Genomic DNA, 25,730 nt, shown 5'->3' on the forward strand with positions numbered 1-25,730 from the left:
ATTTGTGGGGTTGAGATTATTATATCTATATAAATAAAAAGGATGTTTAGGTTCGTGACACATGCTTTCTTTATTAAATTTGACTTCGCAAGAAACACTATTTTTTACATTGTTTATAAAACCCAAATTTCTATAACTCACCTATTTTTCTACCCGAAATGATATCTTAAATAAAGTTTCAATATTTCAACCACCTCTTCATTAAAATGTACGCAACTTTTAAATTTTAAGAGTTTATTAATATTTATAGATATGTGAAAGAATTTTATTTTTTTAGTTGAATAATTATGGGGCGTAAGATTGAATCTTCAACTTAAAATAGGTAATTAGTGTCTTATTTACTTGGCTAGGTTGGAAGTTTAGAATTGATACAAAATAGGAGATGGTGATGACGATGATAGCTAGCGACAAGAGTACAGTAGTGAGTTCGACCAAGATGGGAGAGAGAAAGAAGATGGGAGGAGAAGAAATTTCGATATATTCATAAAATACAGTCACCAATTTAACTATCACACCATTTCTTTTGGTTAGTCAACTAATAGTCAAATGACTCCAAATACCATTTAGAACCATTTTCTAAACTTTAGAGACTAAAATTGTCCAAACTTGAAACTTTAGGGACGAAAAGTACATTTTATCCTAAAATTTACATTATTAATGGGTAAAATATAGTTTTAATCTCTAAGTTTGAAGATAGGTTTTCATTTGGTCTCTAAGTTTTAAAAACTAAGAGTTTAGTCCCCAATTTTTAGAAAACAATTCTAAAAGGTCCTTATGATTAAATTTTTATTGGTAACACCTAACAGAATGCTGACATGACTTAATGAGTTGAATATTTATTTAATTTTATATTATTTGTTAACATATGTGTCATTTTTTTTAATTTTAATTTTTCTTTTTCTTTCTCTCTCTTCCCCTCCTCCCCTCCTCTCTCCCTCTCTCTCTACCCTTCTTCCCTCCTTTGTGAAGCTCTGTTCCCTCCTCCTCCCACCTTATTATGACCGACCAATCATCACCAACACCACTTGCTTCCCCTATTGCCACGGTTTAATCCTAGGGACCTTTTAAAACTACTTTTTAAAGGTCGGGATTAAACTGTCACTTTTGAAAACTTAGAGACCAAATATAAATTTATCTCCAAACACATTTTACCGATTATTATTTCATTTTACCAATTATTATTTCTTGAGATACATCTGTTAAAGGGGTAAATATGAAAATGTGAATGGGTGAGGACAGATTTGACAATTAGGTAATGTGAAAGGGCATTTGTGAAAAATTTCCTTCCAATTGTTAATGGGCTCGGCCCACTCGAAAAGCGGCCCAATTAAAGTTCGAACTGGAATCTCTTTCTGCTTCCCCATGAAGTTTGACTCATCAGTCATCGATCTCCGTTGAGAAGTTCCAAGTTCCAATCATGGCGATTTCCGATCTCTCACCGGCGGCCGCCGTTCTACTTCTTCTGATGGCGGTGGCGGCGGCGGCGGCGGTTGTACAAGCGAGTGACGACAACCGAGTGTTCTCTCCTTGCACGGACACGACTGTAAAGAAGTCCGATGGTTTCACGTTAGGGCTTGCTTTTGCGACGGAGCAAAAGTTCGTCTTTAATAGAACGTTGAAGCTGTCTCCTTGCGACAGCAGGCTCGCTCTTACAGGCAATTCTCTGATCGCCGTGTTTAGGCCTAGGGTTGACGAGATCTCTCTCCTCACCGTCAATACTTCCGCCACTTCCTCTTCTTTCTCTCCGGTTAGTTCTTCAAATTGTTTCTGTTTGCCCTTAAATTGAAAGTAGATACTAGTTCTAAAATTAGGTTTTGGTTTATCAAACTGGATGGGTGGGTTTTTGCCTAATCAGTGGGGTTTTATGGGATTGGAGTAACAGGCTTGTATAATTCTCCTATCGCACTTGGTTTTGGTTTCTAAAACCCTAAGCTCAAAACAGGGACGTAAACAGATCCTTATGGAATTACTTCACATGCTTTAATTGGGTGAAGCAAGGTTGATTTGATTTGGGATCTTTTGGGTATCAATTGTTTATGTAAGGGAAATTTATACCCAGTTGCTCTATTGGTTGACATTCTGCACGAGCCAATTTTTACAAGAAACTCAAATGTTGATCTTTACTTGGAAAAAAGAGAATTTCAGTGAAGATGTCTATTAAAGCGTTTTTCTCTCGGTTGGTGCTTGAGCGTGTAGACAGGTAGTTTGCATCTCCGGGGCTCGTTTGAGTTACCTTATTTAGCTTAATTGAGTTCCCTTCTCCCGCCTTAAAATGGTAATTATTGGCCTGCTCTGTGCTTCTGTCTCTATTTTATGTCACAATGAACCAAAACATGCTCGGTTAGATGATTATGCTTGGCCTGTTCTGTCTGCTCTGTTTCTTATTTGGAAAAAAAAGGAAGGAGGAAATTAGTATCTCTGTTAGTTTGAGTTTCATTGCTAACACAAGGAAAAAGAATTTCTACTAGTTTATCTACTTTACTTTGCTAGCTTTCTGTTCGTACTAGTCATGGGCTTTTGGTTTCTTTTTCTTTTCAGTCTTCCAATGGTTATATGGTTGCATTTGCTGGACGGAAATCTGCTGCAAGGTCCCCTCCAATTTTTGTTGCAGATGAACAACATATCGTAACCAGCTTTACTCTGGTAAGTTTATGATGTATGACATAGAAAGTAATGACATAAGACATGGGCACTTGGTGATATGTTGTTTTTAAGAATATATGGCAGGGACAAATGTAACAAAATACAAATTTCATGAAGTGTAAGAGATACTGAGGAGAATAGGGGATTAAGCTAGAGAGTTTCATTGTTGGAAATGACAGTGGGAAGGCTGATGAAACATGATAAGATTCGGCTAGTTATTTGCATGTGTTTAATACATTTGCAGGGCAAATTAGTGTCTGTGTTTCCTAACCTAGAATAATGACTATGACTGTCTATTGGGCTCTTTGTGATTGTTTACAATTTGATATCAAATCCATTTTCTCATGTACACAGGTGCTCGAGTTTGAGAAGGGTAGGCTGCAAAACTTGTTCTGGAAAAGGGACGGTTGTGCTCAATGTTCGAACAACAATACCTTTGTTTGCATCAACAATCAGGCTTGTGCAATCAGAACAAACAACTGCAAAAATGGTGGGGGTTCTGTTGATTGCAGTCTTTCGATACAACTAGCGTTCTCTGGCACAGATAAACACCTTTCTGTCTTCAACTCTTGGTATGAAGTGTCCAAGCTCCGCCAGTACTCCCTATTCAATCTTTATTCGAATCTCAAAGATTCTCTCACAAGTCAGTATAACAAGATCTTCTGACCGAGTATATTTTGCTTTATGTTTATTTCCATCCTTGTATATTGTAATTCAGTTTGTGCAACAGATTCCTTTCAAATGTTTTATATTTCTCATCAATTAAGAGTGTGATTATAGGCAGGGCTAGTCTTGTTTGGTAAATTTATTTTCAAGCCATTATACGTAGACATGGATAAAACTAAAAGTATGTTGTATACAAAATGAAAGTGTTGAGTTACTTTCTCCACCATTGTTGCCTTTCACTAGTTTCAATGTATTTTAGTGAGTTACTTCATGATATTGTTATAATAATTCATTGTTCCATCTTGCAATCTGAATTTTTGCTTTTGTCCATTTTGCCAATACAAGATTTCTTTCCATATGTAGTATGGTGTTGCTAGAACATATGGATGCGTCAATTAGAATCCATATTTCAGTTTCTATTATGAAATTGAATTTGAGTCATTTGAGTGTTGATATCAATTTTTGATGTTTAAATAAAGATATTAAAACTTCAATGGTGACTATTATCTCGTGTACACCCAACACTCGGTCTAGCTGAAAGGATGACTGAAAAGGAAAGTGCATGTAGTGTGAAAGACTATAGACTTTGTGATGAAGTTTTTTTTAGATCGTTAGGCCACTGCCAACTATTTTGACAATTCAATGTTGTAAGGTCAAGCAGTTGTGCATAAGACAATGTTGTAAGGTCAAGCAGTTGTGCATAAGACGAGTGATATTTGACAAAAAAAAAATTAATAAGAAATTAGTTTTTAAAATGGTTATTGTATTAAATTTCAAATATGTCTTTCTAGCTTACCTTATTTTCACCTTAAATTTGAAAAAAATTTATTTCTTTTCTTTCTGAAATTTTTATTTCACTCTAACTTTATCTTTAATTTGGTTTGTTCTCTCAAATTTTTTTTCTCTAAAATTTTTTAATCCCAATCTAAATTTTTAGTGTACATCTCTTTCTAAGCTTATTTATTTGTTTCTTCTCCTTCTTTAAAATTATTGAGGTTGATTATGTAGTTATATATATCATGTTTTTATTCATCATAATTATTTAATAAATGGTGTTAAATAATTTTTTTTAGATATATGTTATTAATTTGATGATTTTAAAATCACTTTTCAAATCAAATATAATTAATCATTCAAAATTTTAATTAGATGAAAATTACTTGAAGTGTCTAATCAAATGTTAAAATAATTATATAAAAATCATTTGGCATTGAATATCTGTTGCTATCTCTCATTCTAACTAAGAGTCGTGCCCTTAGAGTAGTGTATGATCTCTAACATTGATTAGACCTTGACATTATATTTCAAACTTGAAATGCAAATTTAATCTTTTAATGTAATATGTTACCCAAAAGAAAAAAAAAATCTTTTAAGCGTAATAAATTATATGCTTTATATTTCTTTACTTTTTTTTAGTATTGATGTATATTTTATACTTGGTATCATTCATATCATTGTAAAATATTCAAATGACCATGGCAATCAATAATTTGGAATATATAGATTTATAAATATTTTGTCAAATAATGAATATAATCAATTCTATTTTAACATAAAAATAAAAATAAAAAAAGGGTAACAAAATAGTTATTTTTCCTTAAAATACCACTAAGTTTATTTTGGTTAAAGTCGACGATTTTTTTTCTTTTTTTCTTTTGAATTGAGTGAAGATTCGAACTAACGACTTTTTCGGTTTAAATTAGGTGTCTTAACCAAAGCTAAGCTAGTTTAGTGGGTTTAATAAGGTGTGGATCAAACCTAATTTTGATAGGATAATACTCCTCTTGCTTATTTCATATATTAATTATTATTTCATATTTGAATTTACAAAATATTATTTACTTTTAATTAAAAAAGTTTTTATAAAATCATTAATGAATAAAAATAATAATTCATATATATATATATTTAACAAATTCGAAATAAAGTAACTCAAGAAGGCTGAATCCAAGCGTGGCGATGTTATATGGAAATTTAGATTTCATGTCATCACTGTAAAAAGAATTTAAACTAAAAATTGACAAGTTATACACATAGTTACAAAGAAAAATTTTAGAAAGAGAAAGAAGAAAAAAAAAAGAATAATTTTGAAGAAAAGTTTTAGAGGAAAAAGGAAAAATTTTTAAGAGAAGAAAGGCTTTATAGAGTGAAGAAGGATTGTCCTCCCAATATATTATTATAATACATTTTGTAGTTTTTCTTTATTTAAATTTTTAGGAAGGAAAGATTATAAATATTTTAACAATTTTATAAAATAACTATAAATATATAAAATAAGTAAGAGAAAATTAGTTTAAGAGTAATAAGATAAGAATAATACTTAAAAAAAACTAATACTTAGTGTGCCTATTAGTGATAGCTATTTATTAAAAAGAGAAAAAAGAAAAAAAATTATTTATTTCTTTTTATTTTTATATTCCTCTCCTGTTGATCGAAAATCTAGTAGTAACTAAATTTGCTTTTGTGAGAGAAACTATTTTTTGGACTCAAACTCACTTGTTGAGGTTGTAAATTTATTCTACCCAAGCAATTTTTATTAAATAATAAACTCAATCATAAAATATTTGGATTAGGTTGGTTCAGGTTATCTAGGTCACTTATTCAAAGTATTGTATATCAAAAAAGTTAATGGTAGTATCTTAAATATTTATTTATATATTGTCTAACATTGAATTAAGATCCATCTGTCGATGTTTATTTATATAGTGAAAAAGTACACTAAAAAAATTTTACAAAGTTGTTGTATAATAAATAATTCATAACAATTATTCATTTTTACGATGAGCATAAAAAATAGTTTTAAAATTAATAATAAGTTTATTTTAGGTGAACCTTCGAACTAATTCAGCCCATAAAATTTTATTTATTTGAACCAAACCCAACCCAAACCATATGAATTGAGGTGGGTTGATCCATTTTTCGGGTCATCGGATTTTTTTGAACATCCCTAATTACGATAATAAAATACTTCCTTCGTTCATACTATAGTTTTGTTTTCATAAATAATTTTTAAACGTTTAATGGTCTTAAATAATTTTTAATATGATGTGAAAGCAAATATAGCTCAATAGTATATCTCCAATCAAGAACTTGCGAGTTCCCCGCTGGCAATGCAGGTAGATGGAGAGAGATAATGAACACTCTCTCACTTCTTAATTATCAAATTTTCCTCACAACTTTTTCTTTACCCACCGACTTTCTCTCACTCATTTCTCTAGGGCACTTTCCCACTCAATTTTTTTTAATAAATCTATTTGTTTCCGTTTTAGTAACTTTCAACTATATAGTATTTGAATTAAGTTTATCAAAATCACTTTTTAAATTTGATATTTGGTTACATAAAAAAAAATATGCAATCTAAAAAATGTCAACTCTTTAGGTACAGGTTTAAAAACCTTTTTGGTACTATTTTTCACTTTTGGTTCATTTTGATTTCTGTTTTCTAATTTTGTTCATTTTAGTCACATTCAAAACATCTATAAATTTAGTCTGTATTTATAAAATTCTGACACAAATTTTATACACAATAAAAAAAAATTATAGCTATATTCTAAGAAATTTAGTGAGGGAAGTGTCATATTAAAATGACGACGATAGAAAGAAATGAGAAGAAAAATGAAAATGATGGATCGAAATGGTCATCTTTTTTTAAAGTAATGAGACAAAAGCAGACATTTCGAAAGTACAAATACTAAAACAAATAAAAGTTGAAAGTACAAGACTAAAATGAATATTCTAACGATACAAGATCAAAATGAACTAGAATTGAAAGTACGAAAATCAAAATAGCATTTAAAATATTTTCTTTTTGTTGATCTTTTGTATGAGTAGACCAATCGAACGATGATAGGCTAATAGAAAAGATGAGTTGTCAAGAAAGTAAATATCGAGGTAATTGTTTAGAAATAAAGCCAGAAAATTAAATAGTACAATCTCATTCTTAGTTGTCATTTTGACTTAACCAAACCTTATTACGTGTGAAATAGAATTACGGTTACAAAAACAGTTTGAACTTTTAATTTATTTACTTTTTTTTTAAATAATAATTTTCAATTGATATTTAAATTAAAACAGCATTAAATTAATTGATTTTGGTTGGTCCTGTTTTTCTTTTTTCTTTTTCAATTTTATAATCAAGAATTAAATTTAAAATTTAAAATTTGTTTATTTTGTTCTCACCTCCATTACTCTCCTCTAGTTTTCAAGGCTACGAGTTTCTAAAGGAAAAGTATGATCCCTTGAGATTTGTGGAATGATTCCTTTTCTATGTTGGAATTTTGAGAAACCACATCATCTTTTAGTTTAAATTATTCGATAAAATTTAGGTGCTTATCGATAAGTAGATGTTTAATATTGATCGTCATTTAAAAAAATGACAATTAAAAGAGACGAATACATAAAAGAAGAGAGAGAAAATATAATAAATAGCTGTTATATTTAACAGTGACAAGGGGGTATCTAAGTTTTATCCTAAATTATTTATATTTAGGGTTGAAATTTGAAAATTTGACTTGATACGTTCAATAATATAATGTCAGCGTTGTGCACGTAGTGTTTTATTTTATTTTATTTTTTTTTTGTAAAAAGAATTGATGATCTTTTCACGTGAATCAAAACCGACAAAACAAGTAAAGTAAAGTTACGTCATTTTTGACATGTTTAGTAAGGTCAATTATTGAATTACTATTTCAATGTCAAACAACGTGATGCATTACTATTGGCGATTTTATTATTTTAAGATCAATTAATCATTATATAGTTTTCAATTATTACTAATTTGTTTTTTCGATGACATTTGTTCTCCCTCGAAAAGAAGATCGTATGTTTAGAAGTCAACGGCCGTTCTTTAGATTACTATAAATAACTTATCGATCTTTTAAAAGTAGAACGATATAATGGTAAGGTTTTCACCTGACTTTTTACTTTTTTTTTTTTTAAATAAAATCACTCTACAGCTTATAATAGCAAATAATTTCTTATTTTACATTGAGACCTGCAATAAGAATGTGAAATTAATTCAAATTTAGTCAATCTCCTTTTTTAAATTAAAATAAATCATAAGAACTAGAGAACGAGTGACATTTTTTACTCTAAAAAAATGAATTCTCAAAGATAATAAGCCAAAAAAAAAAGTATAATTAACTAAAAATAATAATTAAAATGTCAATTGCATGAGTTTCTTTTTCCCCCTTTTCCTGCCAAAAAAAAAAATTTGCATGAGAGAGAATCCAAAAAGCATTTTGATCCAATCAATTTATACCACCAATTTAATCTTCAAAATCAAGAACATCAATTCTTTATGTACAATATTATAGGATTTATAATTTAATCTTATTTTTTGTACTAAAAAATTCTTATTTAAAAATTAATTAATATTAATTAAAAAAACAGTCTTGCAATTGTGAGGCGGGTGATTGCGCTCGGATCAGAAGAATCAAATAATTTAGAGATTTCAAATAACCTAAATACGGGCTCAACTTAGTAACTACATATATCTCAAAATAAAACAGTGACGAGTTCAAATCCTCACTCTCTCACGGCATTGTACTAAAAAAATAATATGACCTAACAAAATTATCTAAGACATAAATATCTTCCTCGAGGTTAGAAATGTGAATGCCCACAGAATTGTAGTATTGAAATAAAAAGAAAATAAAATAAAACTAAAAGATAGAGATAAAGATAAACTAATAGTCAACTTTAAACTGAAATATTGTTCATTAGTAATCATCATACAAACTCAATTGGCATAAACTAGATCTCTCTCTCAAATCTCTAATGGTATGTTTGTTAAAAACAAAGCTAAACTAAACTAAACTAAACTAAACATTGGATTATTTTCTCTTAAAATTCTTGATTTTAGTTCAACATTAATTTCCACATTAATCTACACTTTGAGAAGGAAGATTTTTAGAAGTGATCATCAGAAAATTGAAAGAGAGTGAGAGGAAATTTGGTGTTGAATCCCAAATTCCTCCATTATTGAGCACCAAATTGAGAGCTTAGCAATCATGGAGTGAAGTGGTTTGGCCATCCCTTGTTCAGAAGATCATTTTCAGTTTCGATTTCGTTTTCATTTTCGTTGCTGCTGCTGCCTCCAAACAAGCTATGGAACAACTCTGCATCGCTTCCACCACCGGCGCCGCCGCCGTCGCAATACATTCCCATGCTCATGTCGCCGCCGATTCCGATCAAATCCATAGGACTGGCGGTGTCCTGATCATCCACTCCGCCGTTGATGTTGCTCACCAGTTTCTCAATCTCACTCATTCCACCCGACGAATGATTTCCCCCAAAATTCCAATGCGACAACAGATTCTCATTATTATCCTCAGCAATTTCCCCTAATTTCCCTCCGCCGAATCCCTCCGCCTCGCATCCGGTTGCATTTCCCCCCAAATCGCCGACGACGTGAATCATCGAATTCGAATTTCCTCCTCCGCAATTGAAACCGTTTCCGATCGCCTCGTTCTGAAACCCTAACTCCCCTGCCATACTACTGCTACCACCGCCGATTTTGTCGCTGGAGTTCATCACCATGTCGATAAACCACTGATCCATCAGATTCCGTCCATCTCCAGCGGTGTTATCGATCAGATCCATGTCGTTCCCGGTCTGAAGCAGAGGAGAGGGAGAGAATCCAGGACAGGGAGGAGGAAGGCGATGGACCTGGTGGTGATACTCGATCCTCTTGCGGCTGTCTCTCATCTTCTCCTCGACCATCCAGAAGAGGCCGAGCAATTCGGCGTTGGAGAGCTGGTAAATCTGGCGACCTTGATGCAATTGATGCATCAAAAGATCCATCTCGAGGTCCTGATTCTTCTTGATGTGCTTCTTCAACTGGTCCTGGGCCTTGGCGGTGCGCTCCTTGAGATAGGTCTCCTGGTTGGTCATCTTCTTCTGGCGCTCGACCTCCGGGAGGCTCTGGAAGCGGCGGTAGAGCTGCTGGGCGGCGGAGCGGGAGGGCCAGATGACGGGGTGGTCGTCGTCGGGGCCGTGGACGACGGCGAACGCGTAGACGCCGCACAGAGTGGTGAGTTCACTCACTTTCTTCATCAGACCGAGTCGTCGCTTCTTGAAACTCGCTTTTCTCGCATTGTCGCTCGCTATCCACACCAGCTTCACTTTCTTCCTCGTCATTTTTTTCTTTTTTCTTTTTCGATTTCTATGGGCTCTGATTTTGACGCATCCGACGCCTCTATTTATAGAGGCAAACTTCACGGGAAATTACATTTTTTTCTCTTTATTCTCTCTTGGGAAATGAATGACTAGGGGCATTATCGTCATTTATGATATTATTATTAAGCTTTGTTTCAAGAAAACCTAATATTATATATATATTTTTTAAAATATTATTGAGGGAGAGTTTTTTTTAATGGATGGATATTCAAACATTCTATGTTTTCGACAATGATATATGTTTGATTTAATGCTCATATATTATTGATGGAATTACTACAACGACATAAATGAGATTTTTTTTTTGTCACCAAAGTGAGCTTGGGTAAATTGATTAAGACGTGTATTTTTAATTAGAAGGTTGCGTATTTGATTCCCACATCTAGGATGTTAATGTATAGTATACATATATTAAAAAATATTAAATTTTGGTTAATTTTTTTATTTTTTTGATTGGAAGTTGGAATGATCCCAACTTGTATTTGGTGTACTTAGAAAAGAAATGAAAATAATTATTTTGGTTCTTTTATTTTGTTATTTTTTTAAGTCTCATTTTCTTAATCATAATTTTAGAACAATACGGTACTAAATAAATATATTCTATGTCATTCTTTCATTTTATGTGGTTTTTTTTATAAGGACCAAAATAGATAAAAATATAGGTTAAAGTATGATTTGTTTTTTAATATTATAATTCAAATGTGGAGGGTGAGAATTAGAATCTACGAGAATGTTAGTAATATCTTATTAACTGTTAAGATATATTCAAATTCAAGATAATTTTAAAATAATAAAAATGATAGATTATGAGTGTTTGGTCGAGTAACATGAATTTCAATAATTTGAGTAGAAATTTGAATTAATAAATGGTTTAAAAGGTGTAGCTTAAGAAATGGATATCATAATTCATAAATCTAAATTTATAATTGGCATAAGTTTATAGTGCTGACCAAACACCCTTTATATTTACAACAATTATTGTAAAAATTTACCAAAGAAAAAATACAAAATACGAAATTACCATAAGCAACAACAACCTTATCATCAGAGTTTCAAATTTTCGTCGCGCCATATTGAAAAATGAAAACATATTATTTTATTATACTATTTAAAAAATTCTTTTTATATTTGACAGCCAAGTGGTACAAATTTAGAATGTTCCCGTAATTTTATATTATATAAACTCCATGGCATAATAATATATTTACGATATCAGACAACATTCAATTTAAAGCGACTTTTTAGTTCTCTTTACATAATACATCTGTTTAAGCATACTCGTTTGGACGAACGAATGAATCTCCTCGTGAATAATAAAATCTGTAAAATAGAGGGTGAGTATCTTGATGTTGGTTGAAATTTGAAGTGTATGTTTGTAGTCAAGATTCACACATACTTTAAATGGGTTTCGCCTTCGTTTTATTTTTAGGCGGTCATGGAATGAGAAAGTCATTAACCATTCGTTAATTCTTCTTTGGATCATGGGATTTGTCGGGATTACATTAGCGTTCACTACTTTCCTTCTCGATATCGTCGGCTGCTTTGAAAATGATGGAACAAACTGAGACGTGGACCGGAGATTGACACCCATCTGTAGTTGAGTTCAACTTTCCAACCTCTGTATGCTGATGGCTCCTTGGTCGATAGTGCAACACATGGTAACCGCATCTCGATTCTTGGATAAAAAATAAAAAATAAAAAGTTTAGCTAATTTTATAAATTAATGGGATAATAAATCTCATTAGATAAAATCAAATAAAATTATTTACATAAATTAAAATAAAACTAAATGTTTGGTGAATATAGATATATAAAAAAGAAAAAAAAAGAAGAATAAAAAAAGCTGTTGCTGGCTAAGAGAGGGCATTTATTGGTATTAAATGCTGGGTGTTAGAATCATATCTGGACCTATTAAACCATAGTTTGTTTCACTGCTTTAAATTAATTTGTCATAATCTCATTAGGTTAGGTAGTTTACTTTTTCTTTTTCTTTCACTTGTAAAAAAAAAAAAATGAGCAAGGCATATATATATATATCTAGGTTTGAATCTTCATTCTTCGGATAGAAAAAAAAAGTTGATATATAATGATTATATATATCAATTTTTTTCCTAATTTAATATCATGTGGAACGAAGAATTGAATCTCCAACTTTTTTTTCCATGTGTCAATTTTTTTTTGATACGGTATGTCTTTGATCAGTTTGAATTATATTAAGTTATTAAAATCTTAATAATGTATTTAGTGGCTGCGCCAAATATAATTCAAAAAAATTTATTTTCAAAAAAGAAAAAAAAAACATAAAAAAGATTTAGTTTTATCGATCTTAATCTTAATGGGTAAAAAATTAATATTTTCTGTTAAGTGAGATATTGCTGGTTTTGGATATTATGTTAAGGAGTTTCTCTTAGTCGGTTTTGGATATGCCGGTTATAACAATTAAGTCCCGAACTTTAGTTTATAACGATTTAGTCCCTATACTTTCAGATGGGTAACAATTTCATAACAATTTAGGCATTGTAATTTAAAGTTGGTACGATTTATTCTTTATCGTGAATTTTTTTTGGTTAAATTTCTTATGTATATATAGATAGAAAAAACTAAAGAGTGACCAAATATGTTTATAACTAGAAAGATTAAATTGTTATATGATAAAATTTGACTCTTAATTTTAATAAAATTGTTTATGATAGGGACTAAATTGTTACAAATTTTAAACTACAGAGACTAAATCGTTATAAGTTAAAGTTTAGGGACTAAATTGTTACTTTAACGAAAGTACACCAACTTTGTCAAATAATATATCAAAATAATACTTTTTTTTATTGGTAGAAACGAAAGATTAAACATAACATAGTTAATTAACTGACCTAAGTGCTTTTAGGTAAGATAGTAATTTAATATGGTATTAAGTAAAGAGGTTTCAATATATCTCAAGTAAAAAAAAGCACACAAAAAACAAAAAGTAAAAGATTTTGAGTTCCAACATGCTCAACTTTATCATTTATTTCTCTTTTAATTTATGGAAAAAACTAGTATTTTTTTAATTAAAAAAAGCTTGTACTTATTGATTAACATTTATAATTTTATTAATTACCTTAAACCACAAGTATGGAATAATAATAAAGGTCTAATGTTAGTTTTTGTTTTCTTTTTTCTTTAAAATTTATTTTTCTCTTGAAATTGAATATGGATGGAAATAAAAAAATTTTGAAATTTTTTTGTAAATTATTTTCACAAATTTATTTCCATAAAAAAATTACTTCTAATAAAAGAAAAAAAATCTACTCAATATTCAAGTTTTATTCTTATTTTATTATTGTATATTTTTCTAGATAGTTCAACTATACTTTATTTGCTAATCAATATTTTCTAATATTTATACAGAATATTTGAAAAATATTAATTAGCAAAAATATTTGTGCTGTACCTTTCAAAAAAAATATTTGTGTTGTAATTAAAATTTTGGGTAGTTACAGTAGGCAGCAAAAATATTTTATGTATTTCACAGAATGATTATGTATTTCACAAAATGTTAGCAGTTTTTTAAAATTTTAAATATAGCAAAATATTTGAATTTTTATTATTCCAATTTTACCTTAATGATATTTGATATACATCCAATCTATATCTGATGTATATTTGTATCTAATATACATTCGATGTACATATCTGTATCTGATATACATCCAATCTATATCTGATGTACATCGTCTTATGATATTTGATATACATCCAATCTACATCTGATGTACCTCTATATATTTCCGATATATATCTAATGTACCTCTGATTTACATTTGATGTACACCTGAATCTTGTTAATACTAGGGTATTCATTAAAACAGTTTAAACTTGTAATCAAGTTAAACTCCCTCCATCCAAATCTTACAAAGTTCCCATATAGATTGAATATCAGTGCATCCCGTGAGCTCTTTTCAGATATTCGGCGAATTAGATGCACTAATATAATGGTAGTGGACATCTCCTAATATTAAATGAGAGAAAGTGTCCAAATTATCAATTTCTAAAGATTTTTATTTAGGTTGGTGCTAGCATCTTGAGAATGTTATCCATTGATTCTAATTTTGAATTTGTTGCACTTTTGCATTAAAATACTATATTTCATTATTCTTTTGTTAAGTAAAATCAACATTATATCAGTTGTAAATCAGACTATCACATCAATAGTATATCAAACAATCATATTAATAGTGTATCGAACAATCATTTCAGTAGTATATCGAACACTCATATCAGTAGTATATCAGACATTCATATAAATAGTATATCGCATATATATCATATATACATATCAATAGTATATCATACACTCATATCAGTAGTATATCACATTTATATAAGATGGAAATAAGAGGGAAATCAAAATGTAGGTTTTTCTGGGCTTGAATTTGGACGAAGAATGTTGTCATTTAATATGTGAGCGTAAAAAAATACTATATTTGCCGTATCTCAAGTTGGCCTAAAATTTTTAATTAAAAATTCTTACTAAGTATGCATAAGAAAAAAAAAACTTTCTTAATGTCATTTTTTTTCTCAACCTTGAGATCTATTTCATTTTAGTCTTTTAAGTTTTTAAAATAACATTCGTTCATTAATTTAAAGGAAGGATCGTTTTTGGTTCCTAAACTTAGGAATTCAATCCCTAATTTTTTTAAAAAAAAATTACCATTTTTGTCTTAGCCATTATTTTATGGTTAAGAAAAAAAAAAAAAAACCTATACGTGGCTTGAGAATATGCCCAAATTCCTATATGTATGCACCTGTATTTCTATTTATTTACCGAAAAACTAACCGCGGGAAATAAAACTTCAAAAACTAAAAATCATAGTTTGAAAATTTGAGGGTTAAAATAGAAGAATTTTAAAGATGAAAATGAGATTTAAAAAAAGAAAAAGAAAAAGAGAGAGATCAATATTAGATGATGATGGAAGAGTCGAAATTAGAAAATTAAATTATTTTGTAGTTGTGTTTCAATAATATGGAAACTATCTTATATCGAGTAAATCTACAAGGAAAGTACAAATTTGTTAATGATGTTACTCCACACATGCTACTTATATATAATAATCATTATTGTTAAGACTTTAATTTTTCCATATTTGACTGATGTGTACTACTAATTCTTAACTAGCTAAATTTTGTTTTCTTTTTTAACAAATTCTATATTTGGTTAACTAGTTTTATTTTTCTCGTTGAAAAAATAGTGTGAGAATTCATATCACGATGTACACTTATTAGGGGCGTACATTGGTCGGTCGGATTGGTTTTCAGACCCAAGCTGACGCTGACCGACACACTGTTGATTTCCAAAAATGGAAATCAATCGATCAAATAGTTGGTTTGTTCGGTCAATTTTCGATAAATCGATATTTATTTTTCTAGGTTGCGATGAATTCTCAAAACTTTTGTCGCTCAATGCCCCATTTTCTTTAATAAGAAGGTAAGCTTCCAAACCTCCTTCCCCATTTCGCTTGCTGCTACTATAGGAATTGCTAGGCTGAAGGCAATGAAGTCCTGTTTGGCGACTGTGTTCTGTTTATGCGGTATTAAGTAGGTCGAGACTCTCTTTCTAAAGTGAGCAAATTGCTAAAGTTGGTTTTGAGTCAACTGGTAATGCAGAGAAGACTTATGAACCGCTTTCAGATTTGTCTTTGAAGATCTTGGAAATCCTAATATATTGGTGACTTTCTCACAAGGTATGAGCTTACGCTTGTAAGAATGAATTCCCTTATTGTGCCTAAATGAGTTTCACGAATAAATCCATTATTTAAAGAGAAGTTGTTCATCACTGGACCAATGAGGCTGTTTAACAACGGCTTGATCCAAAGTGTGTGCAGGACTAAACAACAACCAATAGCTCCAGTCTTACAAGAGTACCTAGTCGGACTCTTTTTGTTCCAATGAATTGTAAAAGCGGGTGTTGATCTTTATAATGGGTTGACTTTAGATCATTAAGTGGTTAATGGTAAAATCGAAGATCTATGAGAACAAAATTTCCAAACATTTTGTGTTTTAAAATCAAATAAATAATTTCATATAAGAAGTGCAAACCATATCCACTAACATGTTTGCAATGGGTTTGACATTCCTTAACTCTTTTGGCTAACTTTTAGCCCTTTCGATAGGACGACTCCTTCCTCACTATGTTTCCCTTGGATTTGAGTTGGGAAGAGTCATATTCGAATACTCCCTATCCGAACTAGAAGTTATATTGATTTTGAATAAGATTTTAGGTCGGTTTCCTCTTCTTCTTCTTCTTCATTTTTTTTTTGTAGTTCAACAGGTATGAGGTGAGATCGAAACATTCAACCTAAGAAGTAAAAGATGTTTCTTGTTAAAATATTATATTACATCACAAATAAGGGGCGAAAATCTAAATATATAAGATATGTTCATTCAACCATTCAGATTTTGATTTTTTTTCTTTAAACTTTTATTTTTTTTTTTTACCACAGGTATGAGATGAGAGATTTAATACTTTAACCACTTAACTATACTCATATTATATTGGCATTCAACTATCTAAAGTTGATCAATATCCCGCTAAAAGAGAAACCATCCAACAAATGATCTTTATTAGAAGAAATATTATTTATTATTATTATTTTTTAGTACATTTAAAGAAATATTATAACGTATGGTTGATATTATTTATGGTAGTTAAAAGGAGAAAAGAATTGGGTCCAATATTAAGTGTGATATTTTATGGGCCAGGCCCAAAACTGATTACTTGTGCTCAAAACTGGAAAAAGAAAAATTTGCATTCCACTTTTTTAATCTTTTCTCCTCCAATAATTGACGTGGTCATGATTTATGAGGAAGAGAAGACCCCAATTATTCTGTAAAATAGAAAGATGTTGGAAAAATGTTTCATTTCTTCATTTGTTTTTAAAATGGTTCTCACCTTTTTTTTATTTTTTATTATTATCACTTTTTATGACATTTTCATGATATCGGATATTACCGATGTTGACCAATATTAACAAATATTTTAATAGGCCAATCAAAATTTTACTAGAAAATATTATTTTGTGGTTATTGAGACCTCCGAAGGATTTAATTCATTTAATAAATAATTTATAGTATTTTAAGAAAGTATTATAAAACAATATGAATTTAGTTAAGCGGTTAAGATATCTTATTAGATGTTGTATTTTTATTTTATTTTATGAAAATTAGTGGTACATTTAAGATATGATGAGATTATTGTGCCATAAATAGTACCAAATCAATATATTCATGTAATTATAAATTATAATTACGTGTTCGTTTTTTCTATACTCTCCCCTTTTCGTTATGTATTGAATATGATATATAATAATTGATTATCTAATTTTTATTTTATACATTTAGAGATTTATTTTTTTAATATGATATATATTTTAATTTTTTAACTTTTCGTTCGAAATTATTATAGAGTTGTATGTGATATCTATGTCAACCCATCTCTCTCTTTTTTCTCCCCTATTTTATAATAAATTCAACTGAAAAAAATATTTTTTAAATAAGTCAAAAGAAAGAGAAATGCCCTTTGAGTAATCACATGGATGCCACGTGGCATTTTGATTAGTTCTTAAAAAAAGAACTTTGCATTCAAACATGCTTATTATGGCTAAAAATCAATCGCATTAGTTGAATTTGTAATTTTATTTCTATTATATATATATTTATTTATTTTTATAAAGTCTAATCTCCTAGGTGTAATGTCAATTTGGGCATAGCAAGAAAACATATATGATTGTTCTAAAGATCATGGTTGAATTTTCCACTTGTAATGATTAAAATTTAAAAGAAAATATAGGGAATAGTGCACCAAATAATGATTTTCTAAAAGTAGCATTATATTTTTGGTCCTTGAGATTTGAGATAGATGTCTATTTATTTGGTGTTTTAAATTGGACACTTTTGATTTCTGGGGTTTAAAATAATAGTTGTCTATTTAGTAATTGAAATTTAAAATGACGCTTTTTGTTCTTGAAGTTGGAGACGTAATTCTAAATGGTTCCTAAACTTCTTTGGCTACTAACATTAAAATAACATGTCAAAGCGAGTATAGTTTAGTGCTAATTGACATATATCTTCAACGAGAGGTTGTGAGTTTGATCCCACCCCTACATGTTGTACTAAAGAAAAAAAAACATTAAAATGACGTGGTGAGCTTTTCATCCAAAATACTTCATATCAATGAAGATAATTGTTCTCTCTTATATATCATAGATCACTCATTCCTAGTCAATGTGAGACTTTGTTTGCATTTTCCTTACGAACCAAACACCATCTCCTTCTCCTAGCTAGCTGCCCCTCTAACTGACCATTGCCCCTTCTTTTTCCATATCTCAAAGAGGAACTTCCAATTTTGGTGGAAGAAGAACTTCAAGGAAAGTTTGCCGCTCTTTAGTGGAAAGTGGAATGGAAAGGTTCCCTCTCGATAAAAAGTGTTGACTAAATAGACACTTATCTAAACTTCAGAAATCAAAAGTATATTTTTCCTAAAATTTTTATTTGAAAATGAATGCATTTTTAAAAAAATTATGATTTATTGTAGTTTCGTTTTGTTTTGTTTTTTTTATTCTTAAATGTGAAATACCATATAAATGCTCGTGGAATATTTTTTTGTTTTCAGAAGTCTTTTTTAGTACTGCTTTTCAAAAAAAAAAAAAAAGAATGTTAAACCAAGTAAATCCCGAAAAAAAAAATCATATCTACTTTTGTTCATTTCATATTTTAGACATAAATAATTGATTTATTATTTCTATTCATCCGCTCCACATTATTCGTTAAGTATTTAATTTTGCTGACACTAGAAATGTATTATACCGAAAATTTTATCACAAACCCTTAAATATAATAATTACTTGTATTTGAGCAAATAATACTTTTCAAAAGAAAATTGTATTTTTCAAAATATTGTTTAAAAGTTAGTAGTTAGAAATGTATGACTGTTTTACTGATGTGATAATAAGTTAGTACACTTTTTTTTTAAAAAAAAAATCATCGCTCGAATAAGATTATTTAAAAATTTTATAATCAGAATAGATCATTTTCTAATTAAACAAAAAAATGACTAATTAAATTGCACCTAACAAGGTAAAATTTTATTAATTTTTTCTTGTGGTGTTCATCCAAAGATTATTTACAACTAAATATCCAGTTCAATTTTCATTTTAATTTTTTTTTTAATTTTTACTAGGAAAAAAAGAAGTTTACAAATAACGAATATAATATATAATTTACAAAAACTCAGAGGGGGAATCCATATCTTAGTAATTTTGCATAGATTTGTAACATATGGATTATAAATTAAATTGAGAAATAAAGTAAATCTATATAAAGATCTTTTTTAAAAAATACAATAGTTTGAAACTTATCCTAAAATTACTTTTCCTAAAGATGATTTTATTATATTTTAATATAAATTATCTTAAATTATCTTTTCAAAAGATGATTATACTTAATCGTCTATTTGAACGATTTTAAGGACCACCACATTACCAAATAATACTTTTTTATCACTCTATTTTTCAATTAACTTTATGATAAAATGCTTATAGACATCTAAAAATTTGTATAAGTGGACTATAACTTCGATAAATTAATCACATATTATAATCAATTAAGTTTTTTCTAGATAACTTTGATCTAAAAAGTTCAAGTAGATTCAATACAAATTTAAAATTTTGTCGTGTTTAGTTTAATTAACTATTAAAAAAATAATTCCATAATTATAAGAAACATTGATCTAAATAATAAATTTTAAAGGTCATACGTGTCTAGAGAGGTTAGATTCAGACAAATAATTAGTATATTATCGTACAATCTAAAAAAAATTGCAATTTTAATATGAAAAAATAGTACCATCACTTAAATTAGAAAAAAGAAAAATCAAAGTAATAATAGTGCGGCTTATATGGAGAAAGATTCTTGAATCTTTGTATTATTCTATGTTTTTTGGTCTAACTTGTTGACATCCCCATTCAAGAACTTTTAATTGGAGTTTTTTTTTTTCTCAAATTGGATTGGGAATTGTAACTTCTAATATTGAAAATTGGAGTCAAATAATAAGATAACATTTTCCAGCTTCTATATTAAGATTAGTCCACAGTGAGAAAAGTAGTTCATGTCTATTATAAATCTTTATAAATTATGTTCTCTTTTTCGATGTGAAATCCTTAATATACTCGCTCAATATCGTGGTTCTTTTAGCTCATTTATTTGGGTCGGATCTTTTTTTAAATCGAAATGCTCATAGCTAAAATAAAATAAACCAAAAGCTTATGCAATATTGGGGACCAATTTATGAGCCATGATGTTAGGTTTTGATGTCCTCGCTTCCACTTTTAAAATGTGTAATTTATTAATTATTATTATTATTATTATTTTTTATAAAGATGTAATTTATCAATTATTATTTTTTATTTGTTTTGAGAAATAATTTGTAACCAACCATCCATAAATTACATATTTTGAATATGTATTTGTTTTCCTTTTAATACCATATGTGAGGTATGGAAATTCGAACTCACGACTTTTTGGTCGGAGATATCCTAACTAATTGAATTATGCTCAAATTAACTTTGGATTTGTATGCTTAATTAGTCTTCAAACATTAAAAAAGTTTCAACTTACCTCATTAAACTTTATGTTATATTTATGTTGAATTTCTTCTATTAACACTAATTGATGTACTAACGTGAGTATAACTTAGCGGTAATCGACATTTACTTCTTCTTTTGAGATCGGAAGTTTCAACCTTGTACCCTAATTTATTGTGAAAGGAAAAAAACACTATTTTTTTTTAGTTAAAAAAAACACTAATTGATATGCATAGGGGCTAATAAGAGGAAATGAGTTTAAATCCAATCGATGACCACTACCTTTTGAAGTGAGAGGAACCAAATATATAATTTAATTTAATTATAGTCTTACTTTTATTTGATAACAATTTTATGTTTAGTTTTTGTTTCTAAAGTTCGACGGAAAAAAAATGTATTACCAAATAGACCTTAATTAGCTTCTTTCTTTCTTTTTTTTTTTTTTTAATACTTATATATCATTGTTGATTAGCAATGTACAAATAAAAATACAAGGAGTAGTAGTATATTTAAACCTAATTTAACTATCTGTCTAATTATAAAAAGATAATATTTTTAAAAAAGGTATATTTCCAAATTTCTAATTAACAAATTTTAGTAGAAACCAAGATCAAAACTTCATCGCATTTTCATATGTGCATGAGCTTATATCAACTTGAGGTGTGAATTGATATTTTTATGGTATTGCAAAAAATTGATAAAGTATAAACAAAATATCACCAATACAGAGTAAGATAATACTTATTTATTATTTTAAATATTTGTTATAAAGTTTTTTATCTATATATTTTATTTTCAAAAATATTCATCAACAACAATATTTTATGAATATTTCTATAACGTTTTAATAAAATTGTGAGATCAATATTTTCGTTGACATTAAGGTTTAAAATCTTGAGCAGAAGAAAAGAAAATAGCTACGATGAGCAACTCATTATTCAAATGGCCGCATGGAGTTTGTACCCAACATATGTTTTTTTTTAAAATATATATTTTATTAATTATAAAATAAAATTAATTTATTGAAAAAAAAAACAACTGTCATACCTTCTTTGTACTTATTAAAAAGAAAAAAAGGAACTTTGGTGTAAAAGAAAAAACAAGAACATTGGTAAACCCACTTTTCTCTTCAGCCCTCCAACAAAGAAGAATCTATTATTAATGTTTAAAAGCCTCCATTAATTAAATAAATAAAACAGTTTTTTTTAATGTATCTTGGAAAGGTTATTCCATAAGATATTTTAAATTTTAATTAGCTCCCACAAATCCAATCACATTAATATATTAGAATACACTAGTACACAAAATAGTTTCTACTTGTTAATGGGATTTATTTTTAAAACATGTTAATAAGATATACATTTAATTTATTAAAAAATATAAATGCTTAAATCTTATTATAATCCTTCAACTTTTATTTTTATTTCATTTTACTGTTTTAGAGAGACTGAAATATTTTGTTTTAATTGCATAAATATTATTTTAACTTTTACATTGTTAACTTTTTATATATTACAAAGGCACCATTTTATATATTTTTAATATTTGTTTATGTCGAAAAGTGTTTAAATTCACATATGATATTTTCATTGTTTTAGTTGGTTAGTCATTGAATTTTTTTTACAATAAGCTTGAGTTTTTATAAATGAATAACAATAAATTAACCGTAATAACTAAAATAATTTTATGAAAGTGAGGTATTAAAATAAAATAATTAAAAAATTGAGGAAAAAACATTTAAAAATTGAAGAACTAAAATAGAATATAATAAATTTCGAGGACTAAATCTTGAAACCTAAAATAAAAAATAAATTTTTGTCCAAAAGTACCAGCTATATCGTGGGGCCTTTTAATTTTTTTATATAGTTTTTTTCTTTCTTTCTTTCTTGATTTTTTCTTTTCGTTTTTGCTTTCATATTATACAATGTTGAGTAAATATTCCTAAGTTCTAGGTATAAAACTAAAAAATTAATTGTTTTATTTTTTTTTTTTGGCTTTTCGACATTTAGTATATGATAAATCTAAATAAACATTCTTCTAAAAACCAAACAGAGTTGACTTAATTTTGATGATAAAACATGCCTACTTCGTGTCATGTTATATGAATAACAGAGAAGAAGTTTTCTAAAAATAAATAGCTGTTAAATTTTTAATATGGTACTCAGAAAAAAAAATTGGTGTGTTAATGATGGCGGTAAACACCTATTAAATTTTCCTAAGTTTTGATATCGTCTCTCCAAATAAATCTAGTTTTTCTGGAATAAAATACAAACTATACCTTCATTTTATTTATATAAAAATAAAAAACATTAACTTGATTACACAATTGATACGATTTGTTATATAAAAGATTTTATTGACAAAAAAAGTAAAATTATTTATGTAATTGAAATAATCAGGTGTATGGACTATTCTTTTCGAACATTATTTTTTTAATTTAGACAAATTACATTTTAATTTATATATTATCCAATATAAGGTCAACCTGTGGTAAAAGAATTTCAAATTAAATATATGGGGGAGGATCTATTTAATCATAGACCAGTATAATTTACAGTTTACCATAATGTAGCTAAATTTTAATTAAAGGATAAATAATTAAGAAAAACTATATAAATTTTTTTTTTCCTGGCAGAGAAAATATATAAAATTAATAAAACAAACCCTAGGAGCTTGTATAGTCATTATAATTTTAGGTTTTGTTTCCAAACAATTAATTTAATCTTTTTACTCTCAATCTCTTTATTCTTACCAGTATTTTTGAAACGTTATCCAAAATTTAAGACTATAAAGAGTAGTTTAAAAAAAAAACATGTCTTTGAAATTTGGATAAAACTTAATTTTCTTTAATGATAAATTCAAGAAATTATAATTAATATGAGTAAATCATGCCCTATTTTGACATAGATAACCAAATTTTTTTTCTTTTGTTGAATTATTAAACAATGTTTTTCATTTTTAAGAGAACTAAAACTAGTTATCAAACCCTAGTTTATCATTCATCTAAAAATTAAAAATTAAAAACTTAAAAATTATGTAAACAAAAACATGTGGTAGGCATTTGCTTGCTTTTGTTTCAATTAGTTTGTTGACTCTTGGAGGATCTCAAGAGCCCCTCAACAATTTCTCCATTACTTTGCTAGATTTCCTTTAAACCAAAAAAAAAAAAAAGAAAAACCATCAATGTTTATATAATTAATCAACTTAATTATCCATTCTGAAAATCTATGCCTTCCCCTTATATTAGAAAAAGAGAGAATAATCGTAGTCGTTTTTTTATTCGACAATATGTGATGTAAAGATTCGAATTTCGGATCAAATTCTTTTAGTTGAAGATATATGTTTTAACTAATTGAACTAAGAAGAGGGTTATTTATAGTCATTTTCTTAAATACAAAAAATATTTATACATGCTCTCTCTTTATTTCTCTAGAAATTATATGTAAATAAAATTTGATTGGAAAAGAAAAGCAAAATGAAGAGAGATCTAAATGATTCAAACTTCAAAGCCTTAAATAATAAAAAAGAATTAAAGGAAAAAAAAAAAAAGACAATGGACTCCACAACACCACTTTGAACTTCATTAATCCTTTAATGCTATGCTGATGTAATACACACTTTTACACATTTTCTTCTCTCTCCCTCAAAATATATCTTATTCTTTCTCATGCTTATATATATTTTTTATTTATCTCTTTTTGAGCAAAAAAACACAGTCTATTAATTTGGTCCCTGTATTTATAAAAAACGGTCATTTTATTCATTAATTTTTATTTATCCCATTTCTCTCGATCATAATTTTATGATGACAAGTCTCTCACTAAATTTCTAGAATAATTGTAGTCATATAAGAATTATGATTATATTGGTTTAAAAATTAGTCACTTTTTAAAAGTATATAAATCGAAATAGACATTTTGAAAATACAAGAACTAAAATAAATAAAAATTAAAAGTATATGAACCAAAATGAACATTTTAAAATTACGAGAGACCAAAATAAACTAAAGACGACAAAAATAACAGAGACCCAATTAATATTTTAACCTCAATATTTATATATATTTTCCTTCCCTCTCACTCACCCATGATTCTTCTTGCTTTCTAATGAAGTAGAGAATCCAATAATTATTTGATTAAGTAGCTTAACCCAAAGTCACATATATGTGGATATATATTATATATATATATATATACACATACAAGTTTGGTAATCTGATGAGAGTTGAAAATCTTATTGGAAGAGAGAATCCCTTTTTAATTTCTATACGTGCCATCTAAATAGATATCCACTTGGAATGTTCTTTTTTCTCTCGTCCCTTTGACAAGATTGCCACGTGTCATACATGTCATCATCCATGAGAGAGAGAGAGTGTGGAGTTTGGCCTGTTTTGGAGCTTAATTATTTGGTTTTTGCTTAAATTAATGAGAGGAGGATGGTAAATTAGCTAATGGAGTGACCACTAGTAAATGGCCATGTATTTAATTAACATAGAAAAAAGAGGAGTAATCAATGTTATTTGGATAATGGGTTTTGATTTTCTATGAATCTCATGTACCTATAATCTTTTGTTGGAGAGTCCTAGATAATATCCTTGTATATAATTAATTATTTCTTGTGTTGTTC

The 25,730-nt window shown here is 28.3% G+C and overlaps 2 protein-coding genes across 2 annotated transcripts; one reads left to right on the forward strand and one right to left on the reverse strand.

Moving 5' to 3' along the window:
• Positions 1-1,360: 1,360 nt before the first annotated feature.
• LOC111019395 (uncharacterized) lies at positions 1,361-3,617 on the forward strand. The gene is made up of 3 exons (XM_022295774.2): positions 1,361-1,747; positions 2,539-2,643; positions 2,998-3,617. Exons 1-3 carry the CDS (start codon positions 1,418-1,420, stop codon positions 3,307-3,309), a joined length of 747 nt encoding a protein of 248 aa, XP_022151466.1. The 5' UTR covers positions 1,361-1,417; the 3' UTR covers positions 3,310-3,617.
• Positions 3,618-9,000: 5,383 nt separating this feature from the next.
• Positions 9,001-10,479, reverse strand: LOC111019363 (uncharacterized). The gene has a single exon (XM_022295736.2). It carries the CDS (start codon positions 10,447-10,449, stop codon positions 9,319-9,321), a length of 1,131 nt encoding a protein of 376 aa, XP_022151428.2. The 5' UTR covers positions 10,450-10,479; the 3' UTR covers positions 9,001-9,318.
• Positions 10,480-25,730: the final 15,251 nt, after the last annotated feature.

This window comes from Momordica charantia (assembly GCF_013281855.1).
Source record: "Momordica charantia cultivar OHB3-1 chromosome 5 unlocalized genomic scaffold, Mcharantia_2.0 BLBB01000005.1, whole genome shotgun sequence".
Taxonomy (NCBI): Eukaryota; Viridiplantae; Streptophyta; class Magnoliopsida; order Cucurbitales; family Cucurbitaceae; genus Momordica; species Momordica charantia.

Excerpts from the sequence above, each read along its gene's own strand:
- LOC111019363 (XM_022295736.2), bottom strand. The coding sequence starts at position 10,449 with ATGACGAGGAAGAAAGTGAAGCTGGTGTGGATAGCGAGCGACAATGCG.
- LOC111019395 (XM_022295774.2), top strand. The coding sequence starts at position 1,418 with ATGGCGATTTCCGATCTCTCACCGGCGGCCGCCGTTCTACTTCTTCTG. Across the intron at positions 1,748-2,538 it reads CTTCCTCTTCTTTCTCTCCG|TCTTCCAATGGTTATATGGT; the intron begins GTTAGTTCTTCA and ends TTTTCTTTTCAG. Across the intron at positions 2,644-2,997 it reads TCGTAACCAGCTTTACTCTG|GTGCTCGAGTTTGAGAAGGG; the intron begins GTAAGTTTATGA and ends TCATGTACACAG.